The sequence below is a fragment of the Notolabrus celidotus genome, chromosome 4 (genome assembly GCF_009762535.1).
Source record: "Notolabrus celidotus isolate fNotCel1 chromosome 4, fNotCel1.pri, whole genome shotgun sequence".
Lineage (NCBI taxonomy): Eukaryota > Metazoa > Chordata > Actinopteri > Labriformes > Labridae > Notolabrus > Notolabrus celidotus.
The window spans coordinates 22492595-22518937 of NC_048275.1; the positions used below are offsets into that span (position 1 = coordinate 22492595).

The 26343-nt window shown below is 39.5% G+C and overlaps 2 protein-coding genes across 3 annotated transcripts; one reads left to right on the forward strand and one right to left on the reverse strand.

The window, feature by feature from the left end:
- The first annotated feature begins 1787 nt into the window (after positions 1–1787).
- Positions 1788–15988, forward strand: gpr155b (G protein-coupled receptor 155b). 2 transcript variants are annotated; one of them, XM_034682515.1, is made up of 20 exons: positions 1788–1939; positions 2389–2602; positions 5772–5919; positions 6081–6210; positions 6331–6509; positions 6615–6767; positions 6895–6962; positions 7062–7233; positions 8932–9087; positions 9187–9270; positions 9444–9567; positions 9680–9764; positions 9906–9993; positions 10133–10364; positions 10539–10616; positions 10872–11026; positions 11887–11982; positions 12064–12128; positions 12246–12383; positions 13188–15988. In XM_034682515.1, the coding sequence occupies exons 2-20, from the start codon at positions 2445–2447 to the stop codon at positions 13234–13236; spliced, it is 2358 nt and encodes a 785-aa protein (XP_034538406.1). In that variant the 5' UTR covers positions 1788–1939; positions 2389–2444; the 3' UTR covers positions 13237–15988. The 2 variants fall into 2 exon arrangements, with proteins under 2 accessions (XP_034538406.1, XP_034538405.1); XM_034682514.1 differs by having other exon boundaries at positions 1808–1939; positions 13246–15988.
- Positions 15989–17768: 1780 nt separating this feature from the next.
- Positions 17769–25350, reverse strand: LOC117811157 (transmembrane protein 41A-B-like). The gene is made up of 6 exons (XM_034681247.1): positions 25077–25350; positions 24790–24991; positions 20163–20313; positions 19183–19344; positions 18610–18748; positions 17769–18517 (listed from the first exon to the last, which is right to left on the reverse strand). Exons 1-6 carry the CDS (start codon positions 25105–25107, stop codon positions 18282–18284), a joined length of 921 nt encoding a protein of 306 aa, XP_034537138.1. The 5' UTR covers positions 25108–25350; the 3' UTR covers positions 17769–18281.
- Positions 25351–26343: the final 993 nt, after the last annotated feature.

Below are 26343 nucleotides of genomic sequence, written 5' to 3' on the forward strand. Positions count from 1 at the left end.
CATTTTTAACATTCAGAAAAAGATCCCACCCTGAGCCCTGACCCCAAACCCACCCCACAATCCTAAGGTTAAGAACACAATAGCCTCTATATGCAATGATAGTAAGGAAATTAAAAAATAAATAAATAAATAAATAAATAAAACTGTTAAGAAAAAACTGAGTTAAAAGCGAGACTAAAAGGTATTGAGTTTGCTTTTAAAAATGTGTATGCTCTGTGCAGCCCTCAGATCTTTAGGTAAGGTATTCCACAGGCGTGGGCGGTGATGATAAAAGCTGCCTCACCATGAGTCTTACTTCTTGCCTTTGGTACAATTAAAAGTCCACTACCCGAAGACCTGAGAGCTCTCACTGGCTCATATGATAAAAGCAAATTTGATAAACAAGAAGGGCCAAGATCATTAAGAGATTTAAAAACCAATACCAAATCTTAAAATCTATTCTAAAAAGTACTTACTTTTATATATATTTGTATACGTGTATGGGTCTCAGCATATCTGAGTTTTGTGGTCCAAAGACTCAGCTCTTTAGGAAACACTATGCACTTAGCTAGACTATTCTCCACTGTTGTCCCCAGTGGCAGATCATGTCTTCCAGTTACAATTGTCTCGCACTGTCCTACTCTACTCTGGGAATCTGTGTTCAGCTCTTGAGTGACCCAGCACTTGGTACTTTAGTAATTATTGTGGTGATAAGATAAGATAAGATAAGATAGGATAAGATAAGATAAGATAAGATAAGATAAGATAAGATAAGATAAGATAAGATAAGATAGTCCTTTACTCGTCCCACAATGGGGAAATTCAAGTGTCACAGTAACAAAGTAGACAGTGCAAAAGAAATATATAAAGCAAACAAGAGCCTATAAAGTAACAATTATTAAAAAGTTAAAATTAAAGAGGTAAAAAAAAAAAGCATATCTTACACACACACACACACACACACACACACACACACACACACACACACACACACACACACACACACACACACACATATATATGTATATTATTGGTTATAGAGTCTGACCACTGCAGGAAGAAAAGACCTGCGGTATCTCTCCGTGAGACACAGTGTTGTTATGGTCTCCTGGAGGTAGTGTGACGTGTTGTCCATCAGAGAAGATAGCTTTGCTATCATCCTCCTGTCAGCCACCTCCACAGGGTCCAGTGGGCAACCCAGGACAGAACTGGCCTTCTTCACCAGTCTGTTCAGCTTCTTCCTGTCAGCAGCAGAGATGCTGCTTCCCCAGCAGACCACTCCAAAGAAGATGGCTGATGCCACCACAGAGTCAAAGAAGGACTTCAGAAGAGCCCCCTCCACACCAAAAGACCCGAGTCTCCTACCAAATGACTAGTTAATTGTTGATGATGATAATGGTAGGTCTTAAAATGTTTGGTTGCTTCATTGTAGATGTCCCTTATTTTACAAAAATAATAATAATAATGATAAAATATATAAATAAATAAAAATCCTTATTTACTTTTGTGCATTGCCTTCACACTGCTTAGCAGTACCTGCATCCAAATGGACTTGAAGCACTTTGTTACTCTAACTGATCTTGTTCCCTCTTGTCTAGATCTTTGCTTGTGTTGTTCTTGTTCTCGTATGTACGTCGCTTTGGACAAAAGTGTCTGCTAAATGACATTGTAACATTGTAACATTGTAATACATATTTAATCATTCCGCTCATAACATGAATGCAGCGTCATCACCTCCATCCAATCAGGGCTAACGTTTGAAGCGTATCTTGACGGTGATTGGTTGAATTGCCTGTCAACAACCCTCCGGGGGGCGGGGCGTCGCCACTGAAGGCAGCTGTCAGATGCAGGGAACGGAGCTTCTTCTCACACCAACGGTGAACAGAGACTTTAACATCCCACAAGAAGACTCATGAATCTGGTTCAGGTCCGATCAAAGATGGCTTTCTGAGTCACAGAGGTAAAAACTGAATTACTAAACAGCTCATTTTCATAAAGGATTGCCAGATGTTGTAAGTATAGCTCATAGTGCCGTCATATCTGACAAACATCTCTCTGATGTTTTTAGCATGAACCTAGCTAACGTTATCGGTCACCTGTCAGGGACAACGGGTCTGTCAGGGGAAGCTTTTTGTTCCTGAGTGTCTTCAACGTGACATTATACTAGTTTTAGTTTACTACAATGTCGTTACGTAATAGGAAACGCTGTTGGGTTACTCTACTGTGCTAAGTTAGCTAACGTTATGATCAGGCGTAAACAGGGACCACATCTCAACTCACCATAACACACAGGCTACAGTCTGTTTTCCCACCCTACTGCTCTGTATTAGAAGACTGCACCTAAACCTTGCCTATGCTCACTGTTTCATGCTGTCATTGACTGAATGTTTTCTCCCTTCCTTCCTTCAGAGATCTGATATTCCCCAGCCATCATCTGACCTTTCTGACCTCATCCCATCTTCACCATGGAGACCACCAACAACTATGTGCTGATCCATGGAAAGAACATATCCCACAATGCCCTGGCAGGCTCTGCTGCGGTGCCCCACATGTCCATTGACAAGCTTTTCCCAGCTCTCCTTGAGTGCTTTGGCATCATATTATGCGGCTACATAGCTGGCAGGTAGGCATGGGAAAGCACAGCGATAGACAGAGTAATTTAATTGATGTTTAGCATCCCAAAAAATCCTCAGTGATGCTTTAATTCAGTGCTTTTCAACCTTTTTTGAGCCAAGGCACATTTCTTATGTTTAAATGTTCTTTAATGAGGTAGCTATAATAGAACATTCAATGTTACAGATATTTTTCTCCTTTCAATTAAATGAAGAAAAACAAAAATAACAAACAAACATACAAGTCAACAGATGTAGTGAGTAACACTAAAAGAAAAACAACAACAACATAGAGGAAAAATAATACTCAAAACCACCCACACCTCCCCACCTCCACCATACCCACCCACCCTGTCGGGACTTTACTTCCTACCACTCCAAAGAGGCCATTAATATTATGTCGTAATTAGTTTACTTTGTTTTTTCAATACATTCAATATATTGAAGAAGGGAAACCTAAGTCTTGCCATAGTGCCCTAGATTGTTTGAAAGTGAGAGCCGAATTCTCTCCATATGAGAGAGTTTTACCATTTCTTCTAACCATACTTTGACAGGTGGAGCCTCTGCTTTCTTCCAAAACATCAAGATAAGTTTTTTCCAAGGCACATTTCTTACATTAAAAAAACCCTGTGTCACACTACCAACCAAAAGTGTTCCAGGATGACATATTTAGTCTCTCAATTGATTAATCGATTTATCTGAGAGGGGGACTTTGGCTACTTCTTTAACTGTGTCAGGGCGAAGCATCTCATTTACAATGGCTTTTGCAGGTAGTATTACTGTCTCTGCCACAGTGTGTGGCTTTTTTTGATTTGGCTACGAGTTCAGCTACTACAGTAAGTACCTAACTTTGAGATCTCCCGCAGACAACATTGTAGTTTGTCTCATAAAAGTTGCCTTTACCGTCACCCTTATTACGCTCTTCATCCAGGTTAGAATTATCTAGGTCCCATTTTGAAGTATTCATTTTTCATTTTTGAATATTTATCCATGGCTGTTGTACGCCTACTTCTTGTCACATACACCTCTCGAAGGCAGCATTAATTCCATTGTCTTAATTTAACAAGGTCATTAGTGCGCTTTATTGCAACCCGTTAACACAGGTCAGTATGACGAGTATTGAATAACCCTGCCAGTCACTACACTGCTGGCACAAACAGACTACATGGCAAATTATTTGTAGTATATGAATGATATTTTTTTGGACTAATTAAGTGAAATTGGATAATGTCCCACGGCACAGTAGTTGAAAATCACTGCTTTGATTGATCAGTTTTTAAGGAAATGAGTCACTGTATACCACTATGCTTTGCATTTTATTACTGGTTGCAGCTATCATGTACATCCCTGTTCCTTATATGCTGTCGCACACTGTCCATCTTTGTACGGTCGTAGACCCTCTCACTTGCTGATTTTTATTTATAAATTTATTCTTGGACATCTCCCTACATACTTGTGCGAACACATGTGTAGAAACCTCAGCTGATATGGCCTGCGCTCTTAGGACATCATACAGTTGCAGGTCCTAAGAGTCAGAACTGAACTGGGCAAAAAGGCTTTTTAATTTTCAGCCCCATTTACCTGGAATGATGTGCAGAAGAACTTTAAATAATAGGCTTGGTAGACCATTTTTGGGGGTGCTGAAGCACCTCTAAATGGAATCCCAGCACCCCTAAAAAATGAGAGATATATATATATATATATATTTTTTTTTACTGTATGTCCTTTTTAACAAGCTAGAAAAGTTTCAAAACCATACAGTACTTGGTTGAAACGTAATATTTTAACAACAAAAATACAGCAGCTCCACCGCGTTTTACATGTTGTGCATTGCATTTCAAATGTGAGTCCAAAAAATAACTCCAATGTCAATTTTTGGGTATTTTTGGTACTCACTACAGGGGGCTGGTTTACTCCAGCCCCCTGTAGTAGGGTTACCATTTGGGTCAAAGACATGGCATGTCATTTCTGTCGTCCAAAGCATAATAATAATGTTAAAAATATATACAGATTTAAAAATACCACATTACAGTTTTACATTTTACCTACTCATATGAGTTTTCACTATAAAAAAAAAAATCTAATTTAAGGAGCAATTGAGCTCAAAAATACAGAACTGTCCTTCCTGGATAACGTCCGGGCTTAAAATCTAAGTACAAAAAATATGCTAAAAATGTCAGAAATCTTAATAAAAGCATTAATTATGTGCTGGGGCATAATTGTGTTGATATTTGCAATGATACCCACAAATATAGTCACAACACTAAGCTTATTTACATATTTATGCAAGAAATACTTTTGTCTACATATTTGGATTTCCGAATGTCCTTCCTGGGTAACACACATAAAGTGGCTATGTTTCTTTTATGATTCAAATCCATTTCTCTTTTGCTGTGGCTCAGCATTTAGATAATCTTTATCAGATTTGATGGTTTAGTCACAGACTTTCCCAAAAAGTGTTTTACTTTTCTTTCACAAATGTGGGAATGAAATTGCATTAAAATGTACAAAACAGTGAAATCAATCTATCTCAGCACCCCTAAACATCTGATACATCTTGTAACTCTGGGGGAATTCAAGTAAATCATAAAAGACAGAGAAACAAGCTCAATTGGATCTTGTGATTGCACCGTGTAATCATGTAACCATGTGAAACTGTGACCGTATTCTATTTGTGTTGTTTTGTGTGCTTATTGTGTGTTGTAACCTGATTTGTACTGCTGTCTTGGCCAGGTCACTCTTGAAAAAGAGGTTTTAAATCTCAATGAGTCTTTTACCTGGTTAAATAAATAAAGAAGAAGAATTTACTCTCAAAAATTACATCCCTCTTTAGCTGGAAAAGAAACCGTAGTCATAGATGTTATGATGAAATAAATGGAATTATTTAATCTCTTTCTCTTCTTATACATTTAGTGAAGTAAGGCTTTTCTTTCATGTGTGTGGTTGATCGCAGCTCCATCAAAGTTAACTTGGGTTGGTTGAAAGAGCATTGCTGTTTCAGTTACACTTTGGATGAGTCAGGGCTGACTGAGAGGTTTTAGGAGCAATCCACCAAACCTGTTACCGCTTCAATAAGACAGGCGTTTTTAAGGCAGCTCCGACACCTGTTTGAATAAACATAATCTGAGACAAACCGCTCTGACGTTTTGTGTTTATGGCATCTTCTTCTCCTACCTACAGGGCAGACATCATCACAGAGGGCCAGGCAAAGGGTTTGGGGAACTTTGTGTCTAAGTTTGCTCTACCAGCTCTGCTCTTTAAAAACATGGTGCTGTTGGACTTTGGAGATGTCATCTGGGCGTTTCTCTGGAGTGTGCTGGTCGCTAAGGTTGGTGTCTGTGCATGTTGTTCACGTCATGTGCATGGACTTTCAGTTTCATATCAATATGGTTTTTAGAAGTTATTTTAAAGCATGTGAGATGGAACTGTGATACATTTTTTAACAATTGACTATAACCTGACCTTGAGATTCCCCTCTCATGTGTGTAGGTGACAGTGTTTGTTCTGGTGTTGGTGCTGACTCTGATGGTGGCCAGTCCAGAAAGCAGATACAGCAAAGCCGGCTTGTATGCCATCTTTGCCACGCAGAGCAATGACTTTGCTTTAGGATATCCTATAGGTAAGGCAATCGTAAAATCTTGATGCATACCTCCCATTCAGCATTTGCATTGAAGGAAAACATGGGTTCTAAGACACTAAAGTATCCATTCCTCTCTTTCTCTGTGCTCCATATTTGTAGTTGATGCTTTGTATCGGAGCACCTATCCAGAGTACCTCCAGTACATCTATCTAGTCGCCCCGGTCTCCCTCATGCTCCTCAATCCAATCGGCTTTGCTTTTTGTGAGGTGCAGAAGTGGCGGCAGGCCAGCCATTCACATCATAGCTCAGTTGGCATCGTGGGAGTTGTAGTCATACAGGTGAGTTATACGTTTTCTTTAAGGTGATTAACACTTCTAAACCCTAAGATATGAAAGGCTGGATGTTAAAGCTGCGTGACCAAACCCACTGTTGATAACCTGCAGGTGTTGAAGAACCCGGTAGTATTCATGGTGATTGTAGGAATCATAGGCCACTTTGCCCTCGGCCAGAGGATCCCTGCTGTGCTGTCAGAGTTCATAGATGGTCTGGCTAACTCTTTTGGAGGGGCAGCCTTGTTTTACCTTGGTCTCACCATGGTGAGTTTTTCATGTCAAGATCTTTGTACCTTCACTTGTTCTTTGCCAAGCTTTATTAATCTTACAAAGCTTATGTGCATCTGAAGGATATCATCATTGTAAAGTGATCTGTCTGTTTCTGTGGCAGGTTGGTCAGCTGAGAAAACTGACTCGAGACACTGGGGTTGCCTTGATTCTTCTCATTACAGCCAAACTGTAAGATGGACCGGGATGGTGCATGTGTGCAAAATTAAATAATTGCAGAAATCACTAAGTAGAACAATCTTAATAGATGTTTTATCTTTCTCCTTTCAGCCTGATAATGCCTCTGGTCTGTAAAGACATGGTGGATATTCTGGATGTAGGAGTGAACAGCACAAGTGCAAACCACACTAGTCTGTCTAATTTTGCTTTTCTTTATGGAGTCTTTCCAACCGCACCGAGTGTGGCCATCTATGCTGGACACTACAACATGGAGCTAGAGGTGGTAAGTGGCTTCATACATTTTTCAGGCAGAAATACAGCTACTCCTGACGTAGTTAGAAAGAAGCAGCTATGAGACAATTTAAAACATGCTTTATCAAACGCAGCAATTAAGACTTAGGGGAAAGAAAACCCTTTAGCATGTTTCTTCCAAAGTTTGTGTCTTTCTTTCCGAGGGGGAAACCACGTCATTTTTTAAAATGTTTTTTGTTTTTATCTCACTGACCTAAGGCCAAATTATACTTTTACACTCCAACAGTTGAACTAATCCAATGCAAAACATAAATACAACCCACTTCCAAAAAAGTAGGAACTCTGTGTTAAATGATTTTGATGGTTTGCACACTATTTAAACCTACATAATGCAACATGTCAGATGCTGAAACAAAAAAATGTTATTGTTTTATTAAAAATACATGCACATTTCAAATTTGATGCCAGAAATGTGTTTTAAAAAATGTTTGGACAGGGGCATGTTTACAATAGTGTTGCATCACCTCTGTCTTTAAGACCACTGTAAAAATTTGGGAACAGAGGAGACTAGTTTCTGGAGTTTTTAAAGCCAACTGTTGTACAATTTTTTTACCTAATATAGGATTTCAGCTGCTCAACAGGTCAGGTCCTCTTTATTATATTTGTGGTGTCATGATGCATCCGTTTTATATATATATATATATATATATATATATATATATATATATATATATATATATATATATATATATATATATGTATATTTTTTATCTATCCCAATCACATTTGACAGTTTTAACATTACACACTGGGAAGTTTGAGATCAAACCAATCTTAATGTGATCTAGGAACAACTTGGCCCTGATCACATGTCCAGATTCTTGACATGTGACCTGATCATTAATCTCATGAAAGCAATCTTTCTCACACACAAAGCCACACAAAACCATGAAACTTCATTTTTCATACCAGAATTCCACCATTTAACTGTTTAAACTGGACACAGAAGACTCAGGAGACTATGACGGCTTACGTTGGAATTGTTTATGTAGAACTTGGCCAAGGAGAAGTAACATATCAGTACACAGGCAGGAGAGTGCAGTGCAATGCCAAATTAGTTCTGCCAGACAATTCCTCAGGCGTGGTATTTATCCCCAAAGACGACACTAAAGCTAGATACCCTTATTTGGACAATAGGAAACAAAACAATTGGAAGTAAGAAGAGCGGTGCTCTAGTCTGGAGACACTACGTCAGTCTAAACATACAGATAAAGACAGGAGCAGGGAGAAAGACCTTGATTACTACAGTGACCCTTTCTCGCCGATCACCCAGTAGTCTCGGCTGACATTGGAAGGAAGTTACTCTGCACCTGACACTTAGACTGGAAAGATACAAGTGTTAAACATTCCTTCATACATATATATATAAGACTATGAACATTCCAGGACAACCATGAGTCAAATGAGTGAGAGAAGATCATTTATATTGATTCGTATTAACTTGTGAATGCCAGAGAAGTTGTAAACTATCCAAAGCTAACTTTTATCTCTTGTAGACTAATTTAAATCATCTTAAGACAGTTTTTAAATGAGTTGTTAGAGCCAAGTTATCTGCACAGTTTATTATGAAACAAATCCTCCCAAAATTACATTTGCTTTACATGTGAACTCTGTAAGTTCATGGCATGCCTTGTTTTTTAAATGTTCTCTCTATCTGTTCTTTTGTTAGGTCACATCGGGGATGGTAATTAGTACGTTTTTGTCTGCACCCATCATGTACGTGTCAGCTTGGCTATTAACAATCCCTCTAATGGACCCAGCCCCGCTGGTGGCAGAACTTGAAAACGTTAGCTTCAACATCAGCATTGTCAGCCTTTTGGCACTGGTATGTATGCACTGATTTTAAGTTCCCTGTGCTTCTGAACTCTTGTTGCAGCACTGAGTGATTTTACACAGGAGGAACTGTGTCTGTTTCCTCTCTCAGGTGTGGACCATAGTGGTAATGTTGCTGAGCAGGAAATTCAACAGGCTTCCTCACCTCTTTGCCTTAAATCTTTTCCTGGCTCAGGTCAGTCTCTAGTCACATGTTAAATGAACTACGACAGAGATATTTGGTTATCTTACAGTTAGGAGTTATTTTTAGATTTCTGTCTGTGCATTCAGAAAGTGAATCGTGACACATAACTCTTCACATTCGCTGTAAATTGCTATCTTAACCTGCGATACTGTCCTCTTGTCTAGTTCTTGGTGTGTGTCAGTATGATCCTGTGGAACTTCTTAGTGAAGCAAGAGGGTAATTTGATTGGCAAAATTATCACCTTTACGCTGCTCTATGGCTCTCTGTACAGCACCTACATTTGGACAGGTAAGTCTTTGAATTGTAAGCAGTCGGCAGTTATCGTCAATCAGTCAACATTTACCTCTAAAATAGTCTTTCTGATTTAATGTATTTTTTTTCTCTCTATTCTGTTTGAAAGGGTTGATCCCTCTCTGTCTGGCTCTGACTAACAGAGATGATCTCCTGAGACTCCGACCAGGAGTGTTCATGGCTTTAGGTTGGGGGTACGTCAGCACACCAGAACACTTCAGGACACTCTCTGAAACCTTTTATTCACATTACATCACTACAAAACAACAACACTGCATAGTAGATTACCTAATCTAAAATCAGCACAAGTTATGTGGTTGTGTTTTTGTGTGTAGGGTTCCCTTTCTCATGATTGGAGGCCTTCTGACACTAGGGGAAAGGACTGATTCCATAGACTCTGCTTTCTTCTATGGAAGAGCTCAGGTTAGACAAACATCTGTTTATTTCCCTTTGTAAATGCTGCATGTCAAAGAGATCTGTACGTGTACTTACTATATGTGTTAAATATCACAATTCTATAAATTCATGAACATCAATAAGTAGTCTGTGTCTGCCACCGTAGATAATAAGCACAGCAGTGGTGCTTGCAGTAAGCCTGGGGCTTGGTGCAATATCTCTGATGGGTCTCAGCCAGGGAGACAGGGAGCAAAGAGGCTATGAGGCCCTGAACAGAGCTGCAGTGACAGGCTTGAGTGATGAGCTGAGGCCCCCTGATGGTATAGAAGATTCACAACAACAACAACAACAGCAGCAGCAGCTGACTGCAAATTCACCTGCTTGCAGCATCAACTCAGGTAAGGCTGGCTTTTGCTATTCATTTTAAAACAGCCCTGTGTTACTTTAAGTTTATAATCTAAGTGTATATTGAATGGTGAAAGGACTAGAGAAAAAATACATGCACAGTTGAAGAGTTATTTCCAGTTAATACTTAGCTTTTAATTGTTGTACTGTGTCTTATGTGTTGCTAGACCCCCACAGTTTCTCTCCTCTCCAGTCCTTACCGGATATGATAGCCAGCACACAGAGGGAGCACACTAACAGTACGGGTAAGAAACACAAATCTGATCCTTTACTTATTTATTGTTGTAGCCAATATTGAATTGTCTTTTCAATTGCACAACCTGCTTTTTGTCAGTAAAGTTTCAGGCAGATAATTTACTGACACTTAACATTTACCTGGAATTTGGATAACATAAAAATAGATCAGTTATATATTACCATCACATAAAAAAGCGAGTGAGTCAAGTAAGTCATTCTACACATACTGGAATTAATCAAGCCTTGTTACATTTCCTATCCAGGCCACAGTGGGGCGCTGTTTGACGGGCAGACACAGGGTTCTTCCTCCTCCGAGCAGCCGCTGGACCTGCCTCCACCCGGGCTTCAAACCACTGATGATAAACAGACAGTCAGACACGTTCTGCTCTGTCTGCTCCTCAGTGTCAGCCTGCTGGCAGTAAGATTATAATACCCACTGTCTGTTTTTGTGTGTGTGTGTGTGGGTGTGTGTGTGTGTGTGTGTGTTTTAGCTTCTGTGTGAAAGTCTGAGTGTGATATGCAAATAAGCAGGGAGGAAAAAAGGAGAAGTCACACATTGACGCTCTTCTAGATGCATTTGGGTGCTCATGAAAGTAAAATTGTGTGGGATGCACTGCAAGGTTTCCCACAGTTTCCTGGCTGGGCTTATTTGGTTTAACACCAATCATCTCTGTTTAATCTGGACCTTTAAAAAACAAATCTGAAGCCTCTGTTTCTCAACAATAGGGACACATGCTCTTTTTTCATGAAAACGTGATATAAAATAGCCTACCATAACAAACATGAAGGATCAGATCAACAGATCATCATATTCTTTCAAACACAGAGCAAACTATGGTATTAAAGAAGTATGATAAATTGGACAAATAATCCAGACTACAATTTATACCGCTCTATTTGCAAAATGAAAGAACTGGCAGATTAAAAATGATGGAAACTAACGTAATTGCCACAAAGTTGACAACCTTAAAATACTAATTTAACATTTTTGTCTCAGTGAAAACAGGCAGAGATGAAATGCACCAACTCCTTTACGTGGATTGATTTGATATGACGTGATCAGGTTTTCCCTGACGTTGCTCCTGCTATTGAAAATTAATTACAGTTGTTATGGGGTTTTGACCAATCAGAATGAAGTATTTAACACAGCCAGTAAAAAAAAGGTATATCATTGCTTTTATATGTGATTACTCAGTTTCTCTCTCCCTCTCCCTCTCCCTCTCTCTCTCTCTCTCTCTCTCTCTCTCTCTCTCTCTCTCTCTCTCTCTCCCTCTGCAGAACCTGTCCAGCTGTCTGTGGTGGTTGTTCAACAAAGATCCAGGGAGACTGTACCTTGAACTCCAGTTCTTCTGTGCTGTGGCAAACTATGGACAGGTACCACTTACTGTCATTCGATACTTAGATTTAACTATCAATACAACCATTAGTACTTATTAGTGTTTTTCTTTGATCCAGGGTTTCCTGTCGTTTGGGATCTTTGGTCTGGACAGACACCTCATCATCCTTCCCTTTAAAAAGAGGTGAGACTTTATGATAATTAGAGCATTTGTGGAACTTGTTTATCATGGTTTCTTGATTCTTTTGAGATTAAACACTTCCATTAGACAAAATAAGAATCCTCTTTGTGTCTGTTTCAGGTTTCTGAGCCTGTGGCAGGGCAGGGATGTTGAGGATTTAAGTCCCTCAGGCATACCAGAGGAAGTCAGACTCACCTGTACACAGTTTGTCCGTTACCACAAAGACCAGTGTGTTCAAGACATTGTGCACACACGCAGGTACGAGCACTATTCGGTCATATTGTACATTAAGTCTCTTCTATTTAAAAAATATGTAAATATGTGTTAAAATATTTGAATGAACATGGTTTGGTATGGTATTAATTCCTTATCTAATGCTTGTTTAAGTTGTTAAAAGAAGAAAAACACGAGTTAAGCCTTTGTAGAACACATCACGATGAAGGCTGTATTCCAGCTTTGACTTTATAACCTCAGACTCCCTCAGTCTTTCAGATCATCTGTCTTTGCATCTTCTTTGCACGTAACCTGTCTGATCATCTGTTCAACTGCTGTTACTGACACTCTCTATTCATCAAGTGGTTATATTTCTTCAAACTGGTTTATTTGATCTATTGAACATTGTGTGTATTTTGTACCTGATTGGTTTCATCCTTATTTTAGCAGTACTGCCTTAATTTTGGTGAATGATTTAGAGAAAGGATATGTTTGTCAGTGTGAATGTATAACTAAGCCTTATCAGTGTGATGTGGGCTGCAGTTACAATCAAATTGTCCCGCACAAAAACACTCCATACTGACACAATGTTTGCCTGTTTACATCTTAGCAGTCAGCATTGTGAAGTTTGGAATTTAGCCACTTAACTCTCACTATAAACATTCTACTAACTTAAACTTTGTCTTGAGATGTTTACGATTCCTGATTGCTTTTCCTTTCTTTGGTGCTAACACATTTTCTTTCCTTTCCTTTTGAAATCCTTCTTCCCTTTCCTCTCATGTTTCCTTTCTTCCTCATTTCTTCACTTTGCCTGCCCCTTTCCTTTCCTAAATCTCTATCGCCCCCCAGTGCCTCAGGGGAGAGTGTGAGTGCTTCCACAGGTGAATCCTTCCTCTGATAACAACAGGTTTGGAAAAAGAAGGGGGTCACTGGAGGAGAAGGCTTTGAGACAGTCTTCCTCGGAGCAGCCCCAGCACCTTCACTCGCATCATGATCCTCAGGAGCAACTAAGCCACGAGCCGCAGAATCTGCACCCAACTCAAGATCAAGCTGAATCCTGCAGCCAGTGTTCGCTTCCATCCAGACCCAAGCCTGAGCCTGAGAACGTCCACAGAACTCATGACCCAGCTAATCTTCACCAGCACGGTCTTTCCTCGACCCCATCCCATCTCCGGCAGCATCCTCCTCCTCCCCCTTCAGAAAGTGTATTCCAGGGCAGTGACTTGGTGCACTGGCTGGTGGAGCGGGGATTGTGCGCTGGGCGAGCCGAGGCTGAACTGTACTGTGTTAAACTTCAGCAGGGAGGAGTTATTGGTCACGTGGGAGGTCAGGGCAGCTTCACGGATGAACCCAATCTGCTGTACTGTTTCACACAGGAGAGAGAGAGAGGGGGAGAGGGGAGGAATAGTCCCATAACATGTTAGAGGGAGTGAAGGGGAAGCGGCAGCCGCCATGACCAAGTGTCAAAGCCAAAGCTAAAGTGCCTTGTTGTGCAGATTTTGGACCACTAAATACTACTCAAGGAACTGCTAAGACTTGCAACTTCTCTGTTTACTCAATTCAGTCATTTGTGGTAGAATCAAACCTGTTTTCTGAATTCACCTTTCATGTGTGTCAGTTGCATTTTTTACGTCTTTGTTCCAGGTTGATATTTAGTGGTATTTGTGAAGGTGTGTGTGCTCTGACTGGCAGGCGTCTCTAGGTAATGATGGCGGTAGCTGCTTGCTTGTCAAAGGGCTTGTGGAGACAGTTGAGAAAGAATGAAGAGTAGGCAGAGGAAACAAGCACTCCCTGTTATTCCCCCTCTTCTGACTCTGGACCTAATCTGAACTTCTTTTAACTCATCATCAAAAAACATTTTATTGCTCTGAACCGAGCTGGCTCCTCTCACTTTTTTTATTTACAGCATCTTCTGGATCTCTGGGAGCCAGTGAACTTCTTATGATTCTCATTTTTAATGTAAAGGACGTAGAAGTTTGTTTTAAAGAAGCTGCCTTCTATCAGCCCGTTGTCATCAAGCACTGTTTGATATTTGTGACATCGTTGGTGAGTTTAGCCAATAAGCTGCAGAGCTCTCACTGAAAGCCAGTGGTGTTTTTTTGCGTTCTCGTTCTGTTCCATGTTGTCCTGTTTCTTTCACATCATCCTAAATCAGCCTGTTTTATCAACATTTGATATTTTGCACGCTGTGTCTTTGAACCACTCTGGTCTACATTGTAAACTTGCATGACTCAGAGCAGAGAGGAGTTCTGCTCAGCACTGAACTGTTTGCACTGACTAAATAACATTTGTCATGTTTTTAAATTATGCAACTCACTGGACCTCTGTCTTGTGATGATGCTGCAAAAGATATTTGTTATTTTGTAATTATTGTTCCTGCTATCAACTGGAACTCTTTTTGGAACTGATTGTGGCCAAGTTACAAATCATATTCATTCAGTGACTTTGGGAATCAGCCAAGTCTAGCACTAGTTTGATTTAAAAAAAAAAGTTTTTGCCAGACCTGAACTTTTTATTATTTAATGACAAACCAATGCAACTTGTGTAGTCCCAATAACTGAGTTTGACACATGATGTGCTGTAGGCACGTAGAATAAAAGTGATCCACCCTAAATTGCCCCTCTGTCCCTGTTATCTAATCACTTTTTAAATTAGCATGCAACCAATATCCTATATCAGTATTCCAATGGTGCATTTTACTCTTAATTCTATAATTTTTTAGGTAACTGATCCAAATAACTCTCTAAACTGAGCTTAATTAATATCTAACATTTGAGTGCCCTTAATGTAAAACACCTCTGTCTATGTGTTATTTCATGTTTAGTTGTTGCACTGAAATTGAACTGACAGTCATAATTGCAGTCCTAAACCATGCCATTACTTTTACACAACCCTGACTTACCAGTATGAAGTTTGTCTGCTGGAGGTCATAACCACTACTGATATGTTTACAGATCAACTCCCGCCAAGTGAGTGGCAGCTCTCACTACACTACCACTGTTGTTTGCCTGTTTAATTGCTGCTGGTTTGTATTATGGTTACCATGAAGATGAAGTTTACTATGTGTTGGCAGGGTTGTGGAAGACGAACAGATGATGATATGTGCATATACTAATGTTACTACTGATGTTGTGATATGTGAAGTCCAGCAATATGGTTTTCTTCCATTGAACTCCAAAACTTCTAAACCATTATTCAAACCTTCACCTCTCACCTAAAGGCTAACATCCAATACCAATATCCAATATCCAAACCAGGATGTTCCCTGTTCTTCATCATGCCCCTCCCATTAACGATCTGTGTGCATGTGTTTCTGTTAGTCCTCTACCATCCAACGCCATATTCAGCCAATATGACTTACTTCAGGTCTTTGTTTTCATGGACTTCAAAGTTGAGTGCCTGCCTGTGCCAATGTGAAGGTGTGTTTGTTTGCATGAACATAAATGTCTGTGTGATGTGTATGTCTAGGTGTAGGAGAGCACTGAGAGAGATCAAGAGAGACTTTAGCACAAGGTGTAATGTGTGCTGTTGTTAAATAGGATCAGTGTTACTTTGGATATTTGTTTTAAATGTGTTACTGTGGATCAATCAGGGTCGGTGATTGTGTGACCATGAGAAAGGCACAAATAAACTACAGTTTGCATCCAAAATGTGTGTAATTCAACACTAGAAAACATCTTAGTAAAAGCAACGGTACAAAAAAGAACACATTCCACAGAAAACCTGGCACTGTACACAGAATCATGTATTTAAAAGTCAGATTTGCAAATTATTTTCTCCTCTGAGCAGATTGGATTAGCTTTCATTTTTATCTTTGTAAAACAAATCTGAGAACCAAAAAAAGAACTGGTGCCTTAAAGCCTTTTAAAACTTTGAGCAATATTGTCTGCACAACATTTTTTCAACTGCCGATGTGTATTTAAGACTTCCAGTGCAGTCTTTTGGCACTTTGTTCATGACACTCTGAGAGCAGCCAAACTGACAGATCAAAGAGGCTCCAGTCTGTAACTGTAAAAATCTGGAACTTCACTTTACTGTCAAGCTACAACACAGGGTTTCATATTCATAATATTACATGAATACACATTTTACAAAAGGTCATCTTGAAACTATAACTGTAACAATCACATTACCTTGTCTATAAGAAGCCATTTTTTGTCATTTGAGGACATCAGACTGAATTTAGAGCAAAATTATAAGTTCATCCCATAGACTGTATAAAAAATGGCATAGTATCTGTGACGTCACCCATCTGTTCCTGAGCACTGTTTTGAAGCCAATCGTCGGAGGCAGCCATATTGGAAATGCGGAACTCAACCAGGCAGAGTGTGACGTAAAGGGGCGGAGTTTGAGCCTCCTAGCCAACAGCTATGTGTTCCAGCCTGTCAGTCAAGTCAGTCATGTCCTTATTTAGGCAAAAACTCATAATCTTAATATCTTCTGAACCGTCGCGTTAGAAAAAAAGTCACCCCCCGTACAGTGTATGCCGATAGAGAGATTAGCTACATAGAGCCAAGCCGTTTTTTGAACCAGGCTGTAAACATGTTTATTTCTGCTGCAAAGATCATCTTTTTTGAATTGGTGTCTATGTGGTTTCTGGTGTTTCTGCAGCCAGCCTCAAACGGATTCTTGATGTATTGCAGTTTATAACACTTCCGTATGGGCTTCATAGTTTGAGACCGGAGGTTGCCACTTGGTTCATCCCCATGTTTCTGTTTTTCAAATGAAAGCTACAGTTTAAAAGTAGTCTATAAAATCTTTGCTGTACAAAACAGTTACTAAAAATAATTAAATTCCAAACTATTTAACTTCCATAATCAATCAGTTTAACTGATTATAGAACACAGAAATTGCAACAGCACCCTCACTAAAAGGCCCTGAAGTTACAGGAGCTAAAGATGTGATCTTCTCATTATTGTCAAAAGCTTACTTAACTCCTCAGACTGGAAGTCAGTCAAAACTGTAATCACACCCAACATTGGTTGATCTAGACAGAGCCTTAGCTACATTAAGACACATGTTTAAGTGCTTTAGGAAGTCCAAATTTGCAAAACAATACAATTCAATGCAAACCCAAATAAAGCACGGACTGGAAACTGAGTGACTGAGTAAACAAAGTCAGGAAAGAAACATGATTATCTAGAAGGTTTTAACCATCATTAAACTACAGAAGACTAAATGAAACAAAGCAAATATGAAGGTCTATGAGCACGTCCGAAAGCAAGAATGGTTTTCTCCACAACAGGGTCAAGTAGGACCTGTTAGTGCAGACCCACACTTCACATATATCACAAAGAGCCAATTTAATCTGGAGTCCAGCTACCATAAAGAGTATCTCTTTTTACTACTGCACTAATGATGTGCCAAAGAAGAAACCAAGAACATCATCATCATGGTGCACAACTCAACACTGACAAAGTGCATGCTGGACCAGGGATGCAAACTGCTTCATGCAGCTATAAAAAGAAGATGGTTTTACTGAGATCACAAAGATCTAGCTCGGATACATTTAAAAAAAGTATACAAATTATCATGTTCTTGCACCTTCAAGATTATCGGCGGTTTAGCTGATCTTAAAGCTGCTGTAACACCATTCATTATCACAGTATCATCCTCAGAATTTCAACTACTGAGCACATTCAAGAGCAACCAGTCACCCTGACATTTTAAGACCTTATTTCATTGTAAATCCTTCTTTCTTTAGGGGCACTCTCAGGAGATTTTCCCCTGCCTGCATGTTAACATTGAGAGAGAGGAAACTCAGTCTTTAGGTCGTGTGTAACATGACCTCAGAACACTTCCAAACATTCACTATGTATCATACTTAAAGTATGAAGAGCCTCCAGTGTGTCCTTACAGAAATAAAGAGGCTGAAGTGGACAGGAGGTCGCATGCCTTCCAGTGGACACCCCACAACCAAATTATTCCCTTTTCATCCCACTGTCATTGTCTTTTCCGCTCCAGCTTGATGTGATCCTGGCTGGGTCCGTTATTATCCATGCCATCCACCTTGAGGTGAGCCTTGCTGTACTGTTTGATCAGCGCCCCAGGCACCAGAGCCATGAGTGCGATGGCCAGGAGCTGGGCCAGCGTCCCCCAGGAGAAGATATCATCCAGAGAGGAGATCTCAGAGAGGATGGAGCCCGTCCGGACACATATGAAATTGTAGGGGATCAAACCTGAGAGGAAAATGGACAGCTAAGTGATCACCATCTTTGGCTGTTCGAGCAGTGTGTGTGTGTCTGTGTTCAGTGTGTAAGTGTAGTCTCACCTATGAACACAGAGAAGAAGAAAATAGGCATAGGGATGTTGAGGACAGGACAGGTGATGTTAAGGAACCAATTAGGAGTCATAGGGAAGAAACGGAGGAAAAGGAGGAAGAAGAACAAACTGCTACGATTGTCCTCAACCTGACAGAGGAAGGGAAGGAGGACAAAAGAAGAGGACAAAAATGTGAAAGAAAGAGTGGTAAAAGAGACAAAAGCAGTGACAAAGCCAGACAGAGCTCTCTTTGTCCATGCAGTTAAATGTAGACTATATATTTCTTTCAGGTATGATCCATTCAAAATACTGACATTGACTGTCAAACTTAAATGCTGAGGAAGATACTCGCAATTACTGCTTTAAAAACTGAAGGAGGGTTTTATCTTAATAGTAATTTACATTCCCCATGTTGTTTATGAGTCAATAGTAGCAAGCTTCAGTGGTCATGAGTTGAGAGGTTAGCAGCGAAAGAACGTAAAAGGTTGTTAATACGTTAATAATTTGTCTCCGTACAAAGAAAGGAAAATCTAACAGTGAGCCCAAGCCCGTTGCTAGCATTGCTTGTTGATTACTACTATACCTTCCTCTGCAGCAGGGCCACCTTATCAGGAAAGACTTGAACCACATGCTGCTTTCCAAACACTGAGGAGAGCAGGAAGCAGAACGTGGAGCCTGAAGTGGTGAGCAGGCAGGCCAACACCAGACCCTCCCAAGGCCCAAATATTGCCCCAGCCAACATGTTCTGGAGGAGGTATTAGCAGATAAAGAAATGATTAAGACTTGTTCAGACAGCTGGGTTTTAAAATAACCTGATCAGGCCTGCTCAGTTTTATTCACCTTATATTTGTGTGCTTCCTGTGGACTTACAATATTTTATTATAATCATAGGCAAACTAAAGGATGTTTGGTAACTTTCTCACGACGTTACAGTGACTGAACATTAAATGAAATCCCTGAGACAAAAATTGTGTGTTCAAGAGCCACTATCTCGCCCTTAAAAAAGGCGTTTCCCTCTTTATTTGGACAGTTTCAATACTCATTTTGGTATTAGGTCATCAAACAAGGAAAGGGTCACATTTTTGTTATGGAGTCAAAATTCAACCTTACACATCAACAAAGCCAGATGAAACCTATTCTAAACTTGGAGCATGCCTTAAGGACATAAAGATGAAAACTGAAGCTATTGGGCTTGGCTCTGAAAACCCCTCACAGACGAGTCATAAATGATAAAGCTGCGCTCAATGGCCTAATCCAGACATCCAGCACCACTGTAAGGAATCTCTTTGATTAGCATTACATCAAAATCAAACACATCCTGAAAACAAATGAAGCAGAAATGCTCGTCAATTAATTTTTTTTTCTAGGATGAGTTATTGTGATCCCCCATTATCAGGCTGGTCTAAGAAGTGTCTAAAGGTTGATCAACTGGTTGGCCAACTGACCCAAATTCAATAGTGTGTGTACTGACAAGAAGGGGTCTTATTTCACTGGCTACTAACAAAATCTAGAATACAATTTTAAGTTCCTTTTTCAACTCCAAAGCTGGCTGATGTGCCTTACCAGAAAAGAGGATCCAGGTATGGCGAAGGACTGTTTGTAGAGGTATGCACTGCAGAACAGCAGCAGAACGTAGCCGTAATGTTCTCTTTTGTAAAACTTGAGCATCTCAGCGAGCTCCCGCAGCTCATCCAGGTCTGATGGGAACTTCAGCCTAGATGGAACAACAAAGAGCAAAAAGTCTTTCAGTAATTTCTTCATGAAAAAACCTGTGTCTTCAGTCCCCCTGTGGTGAAACTTTTCCACTGGCATCAACATCAGTGCACATTAATGGATTAATGTACTCATATTCACCCATCTACAGGTCAGTCTGATCATTCAATATCAAGCCACTTATTTCAGACCTCACTGTTGAATTGAGATCAAGCAATCATGAAGGTAGGGATGTGAACGTTTAGTCATCTAAACTATGAAACATTGTAACTCACTCTAGCCTGCACCAGGACTACTAGCTGTTTAAACAGGTTATTCATATTTGTATTCCTAGAGACCTAAAATGCCAATCATACCTTATGTCTAAGCTGCAGCCCAGCCACCCTCCACTAGCCGGTGCTGCAGCTCCAGTTAATGCAACTGCCAATATTTCCCCTAATGCTTTATCAAACAAATGTAAACAAGTACAGATGGCATCTGATAGTGGGATTTTGCAGTAGCCTTTTTAAGATGAAGCTGTCTGGTTAACTTTGACATCTTTTACCACAGAATGTGTGATCCCATATTTAGCCGTGTTAAATAAGTTGTGCTCACGAGTCACTTTTGACTTCTTGAGTTTTTTTCTTACCCGACTAGCTAGTCAAAATTTTAATTTCTGTTTAAATGCTAAAGAAATTGCTTGCTTCAGAACATCCCAAAAGGAAGATGTGGGCACCTGCCCACAGTGCCAAAACTTCTACCAAATGGTGTGCTGCTTGCACTTGCATTCCTCCATCACATGCACAGATGATTTCTAGAATCCTGGACCACACGTTTGAGCAAGACTATTGAAGCCACACATTTGAGCTTGTGGACTAAAAAAAAGTGATGTAAGTTTTGATAATATTTTGTGGTAATAAATTTCACAAATTTGATGTATGGTACTAATGTTTAACTTACAAATATCACATATAAATATCACATGGAAATTTACCATACATTTTCCACCCCTTTACAACCCTAGTCTAGAGGGAGATGAGAAACTCCAACCCACAAGTACAGACTAGCTGAAGGCTGGTATCAAGGCAACTTGGGCTTCAGTAACATCGCAGCAGTGCCACAGGATGATCAACTCCCTGCCACGCCATGTTGATGCAGTAATACATTGCAAAGGAGCTCACACCAAAGTACTGCTTGCATAAATAATCATACTTTTCAGAGGCTGGACAATTCTGTCTCTCAGTAAATATTCTCATCATTTGAGATACTGGATTTCAGATTCTCATGAGCTATAAGCCAAAATCATCAAAATGAAAACATAAAGGGCTTGAAATACTTAGCTTTACATGTAATGAATATAGAATACATGGAAGTTCACCTTATTGAAATAAATTACCAACAAAAACTCTTTTTACAATATTCTAATTAATTCGTTGAGATGCACCACACACACACACACACACACACACACACACACACACACACACACACACACGCATGCACGAGTGTGTGTGTGTGTGTGTGTGTGCGTGCGTGCGTGCGTGTGTTAGCAGTTGGGACAGTAATGTGATACATTTGATTGAGGGACAAAAATAGTGTCACTGCATGCAAACTTGAGTGGAGGGTAGGAGCACCCTTCTAAAACACCCACACACAAACACACACACACATATGCACACAAGCCCCCCCTCTTGAAACTCAAGATGCTAACTTCCTCTACCACCTGCTCTAACTTCCACCATTCTTTCTTTCTATTGGTTAGCAGACAAACATTCTGTTCATTCATTGGTCAGCAGGTTGATGATGCGTGAGTTCTCAGATACATGAAGCTGCATGAGTGTATGTACAGTATTTAAGGGGGAAAATGTGTCATCGTGGGCACTTTTAATTTTGCTTACACATAACCCCAAGAGAAACACCTTAAAACATACACACACATAGACTGGTAATAATATACAGGGAAAGAACTCTCCATGGAGAGGGGGTTTCAAGTATGAAGTCACTTCATCACAACTACCAACTAAATGAAGCCAAGTCATATCAGGTTTACTCTTGAGAGAGTTCTTTAAGCAAATAAAGTTGCAGTCAGTCATTTTTTCTTCAACCAGTTTCTGAAAACTTCAGAAAGGCAAAAAATAACAAATGTCAATGTTTTCATCTTCATTGTTTATGTCCTATTAGCAGTCCAAATGATATTCATTTACTGAAAAAATAGAGAAAAGCATCAAACCTTCACAAAGAGGTACCTTAATATTGATAAACAGCTTACATGATTAAATTATTAAATACTATAACATTTTCAGAATTTAAAGCATTTTTGGGGATAATCGGTGACATACAAATTACTTAAAACATTTTCAAAACAACTTAAAGAGATGGTATGTTACATTACTGCTGTAAAATTGGAAGGTGAGAGGGTTTGTTGTGGTGGATTAAACCCTGACAGGGTAAGTAAAGACCCTTACACAAAGCAGAGGGCTCTTGTCTCAGTCTGAGGGGGTCATCATGACAGCATTATCTTATTTGTTTCTTTTTCTTACTTTTTATAGTTTAGTATTTTGACCTACCATGTTCACTACCAAAAAACATTCAGTAATACTTAGTGACGGCCTCAACAGAAACACACTCTTATGACTGCACAGACAAATGTTCACTTGGTACACTCAGGCCATGTTTAAAGCATTTGATAAGTAACACTATAACATCAGTAATATCAGTTTAGTGGGTGCAAACACACACACACATGGGTGGATCCTGCTCCTGGCATCAGAGAGTCTTGCTCTGCGTTATTCTATCATCCCCAGACATCCTTACACTGGACCGTCTGGTACATTGCCGCATACCACTTACACGAGTCATGCAGACACACACACACACACACACACACACACATGTACATAATGACAACAAAACACACTTTTTGGCATACACATTTTGAGATAAACTGTTGTCAAGTTGTAACACAGGTCTGAATGGTACATTAAATGTCATTGCCCTTACACATATTCAATGCAAAGTGATCCCATCTCAGCATGCAGAGGGAAAGAACACTGATGATGATGGGTCACAAGTTCTCTGGCTCCAAATCTTTTCGATTTGGAGGGTGGGGAGCTCTGAAGGGAACACAAGTTAAAAATGAGGGATCACAACAACTCTATTTCTCCTTCATATATATATATGTGAAACTACTGACTGTGCTATTTTTGCTGGTTAATTTCTTTTAGAAATTAAGAACGGTAAAAAAAAATTGTGAAAGAAAGTAAAATTTATGTCAACAGCATGCAACGAAAGGGTCATTAGCAGGTAGACATTCAGGCATTCACTCTCTTATTCATTCATTCATAATGATGGAGCAGCAAGACAAAATTATTGGGTCCCATTATTCAGAGGAACACAAGAGATGGAGGATAACCTCTGCAATAATGGCTGTGAGAATTTAAATTTCACAGTCATTAAATGATTGCCTTGCTATATTTAAGAGGACTTTCCACCAGTGTGCCACAAACCAATGAGTCATTGCATGTAAAACTAATCTTGTACAATAATAGCCAGTCATTCATTAAAGAAATTAAAGATTTCACCTTAGGCAACTTAAAGTACTTAAATTAAAAGTTATTGCTATGCAGTAAACTCTCAGGAAAAGTACATATTCTAACATTTAATGTTAAGACTGCATTGATGTGTATCACTCACTGAGTATTTATTATTTAATTGTTTGTTTGTTTGTTTGTTTGTTTGTTTGTGGTTAGGCAGCTATAGGTCCTGGGAATACGTAATTATCATCTGCACTGGAGTGCAGCTGTTAAGTAAAAATATAGGTAGCAATACATGTAGAAAAATTGAGAATATATAGGAATTAACAATAAAGTGCCTCAAAATTTAACTCAAGCCTGCTGTCAGTATCGAGATCAGAATCAGAATCAGCTTTATTGGCCAGGTATGCTTGAACACAGAAGGAAATTTTCTTTGGTAAACTGTGCTCTCTTTGTACAAAGGCAGAATAATAAGACATAAAAATAAAGATATAAATATTATAATAATAATAATAATAATAATAATAATAATAATAATAAAATCAACTGTAAACACAAAAGAATAGCAAATAGGCATGACTAATATGTTCAGGCTAAAAATAATATATGATAATAGTGCAGTGGTGAGTAGTGCAAAGATGCCGACGTGAACGTGAGGTAGTTTTAACATTAAAAAAGTATTTGTAGGTGATAGTTAAATAATAAAATAAACACAAATCTGTGATTTCTGCTTGGATAATTGTTACATTCTATATCTGCATGTTTATTTACAGAGAGAGTATCCCAACACTGTCCGATGCATAATTCAATAACTTTGGAATCAACTATATATATATAAAAAAAATGTTTTTGTTATTAAATTGAAGCCATTAATCTATACAAACAAAAAGTGTATGTCCCTTACGACAGCATGGAAGTTTGAATTGGTTTTTGAAAGGTGCACTGCCCTCCGTCATTGACGCTACCTGTACTCCTGGGCTTCCCCGTCCTCTCCCTCGGAGTCCGGCTGGATGTGCTCGGGTCCCGGGGGAAGGTGAGTCGACAGCAGGTAGAGGTAGACAGTCGCCGCGACCACAATGGTAGCCAGTCCCGCTAAGGAGCGCATGTTGCCCCCCGCTGATTCTCCCAGTTTCTGTCGTAAACTCCAGCTGGAAACTTTTAGACCGGCTTAAAGAGAAGGGGAACACCAGCTGCTTTATGAGTCGACGTGTTGTAGTTCAGTTGGACAGCGAGGACGGGGGGTGTCGCTTACCGGGAAACGGGTCGTATATGACGGGTGACATTCTGGCTGGGTTCGGCAGGGGGATCACATGGCAGGCGGTCACAAACAACTTTCTTAATGCCGAGGGAACGGGTTTCTATATAACTATCAGGAAACAGATAACACTTACGTTGTTGTATTTTATTTCCCGTTTAAAATATTGTTGACAATTTCCTCCAAAAAGGGATGCTGAACAAGGTAATTGAATATAACTCAACTAAGACCTGCTGCTGATCTTTTGGGGAAGTAGAGGGGGTGGAGGGTGTCTGTGTGTAGCCTATGTACTTGCAGGAATGAACCGCTGGAGGGAGACATAGTAAAGGCCATGTGGTAGAATCAGACTCAGTATTAGCACTGTTTAAATCACAAGGGGTCACTTGTAAATAAAATACAATTATAACATGATAATACTGTTTTATACGTCTTGAATTAAACTTTTTTTTAAATTGGACACTATTTGGGTTTTTTTATTCCAAAGATTAAAATAATCCATCTACTACTATTAAGTAAGTAAGTACATTTTATTTAGTATAGCACCTTTCATAGAATAAAATCACAAATTGCTTCACAGGAAAAATATTCAAATTAAAATGAAATCATAAAACATTTAACTGGAAGCCAATGTAGGGAAGATAGAATCGGAGTGATGTGGGTTGTCCAGCTGGACTTGGTCAACAGCCTTGCAGCAGTGTTCTGGACTAATTGAAGATGATGGAGGGACGACTTACTGAGGCAGGTGAAAAGTGAATTACAATAGTCCAGCCGGGATGATACAAAAGCATGAATGATCATTTCCAGTTCAGGATGTGACACAACAGACCTAAGTTTAGCAAAGTTTCGTCAATAGAAAACACATGACCGGGAAAGTGTTTTATGTGGTGATTGAAGTACATGGACTGATTGAATATAACTCCAAGATTTCTGAGTTTAGACTGGACAACAGAAGAGAGGGAACCAATACACTGAGCAACCTGGGAAGCTATAGTATCAGAACCAATGATAAGGACCTCCGTCTTGTCAGCGTTTAGCTGCAGGAAGTTGTCAGCCATCGAGTCCTAAATGGCAATATTATCATATATTGTTTGTTTTTAGGTGATCTGATGAAACGATTTTAAATGAATTTAAAAACATAACCATATTTTGTAGTCAGAGAAGATCCAGCAACTCATTTATAAATACTCTGTGATGGAAGAAGGTACTTTGATCTGTACCAAAGGAATGCAGCAGCATCACCCTGTAAGAATAATCTATTACAAGA

Coding starts and splice junctions, on each gene's coding strand:
- gpr155b (XM_034682514.1), top strand. CDS start 2,445: ATGGAGACCACCAACAACTATGTGCTGATCCATGGAAAGAACATATCC. Junction 5,920..6,080: donor GGAGTGTGCTGGTCGCTAAG/GTTGGTGTCTGT, acceptor TCATGTGTGTAG/GTGACAGTGTTTGTTCTGGT. Junction 11,983..12,063: donor CTGTGGCAAACTATGGACAG/GTACCACTTACT, acceptor TCTTTGATCCAG/GGTTTCCTGTCGTTTGGGAT.
- LOC117811157 (XM_034681247.1), bottom strand. CDS start 25,107: ATGTCACCCGTCATATACGACCCGTTTCCCG. Junction 19,345..20,162: donor TACCTGGATCCTCTTTTCTG/GTAAGGCACATC, acceptor TACCTCCTCCAG/AACATGTTGGCTGGGGCAAT. Junction 18,518..18,609: donor CTTCTTCTCTGTGTTCATAG/GTGAGACTACAC, acceptor TTTTCCTCTCAG/GTTTGATCCCCTACAATTTC.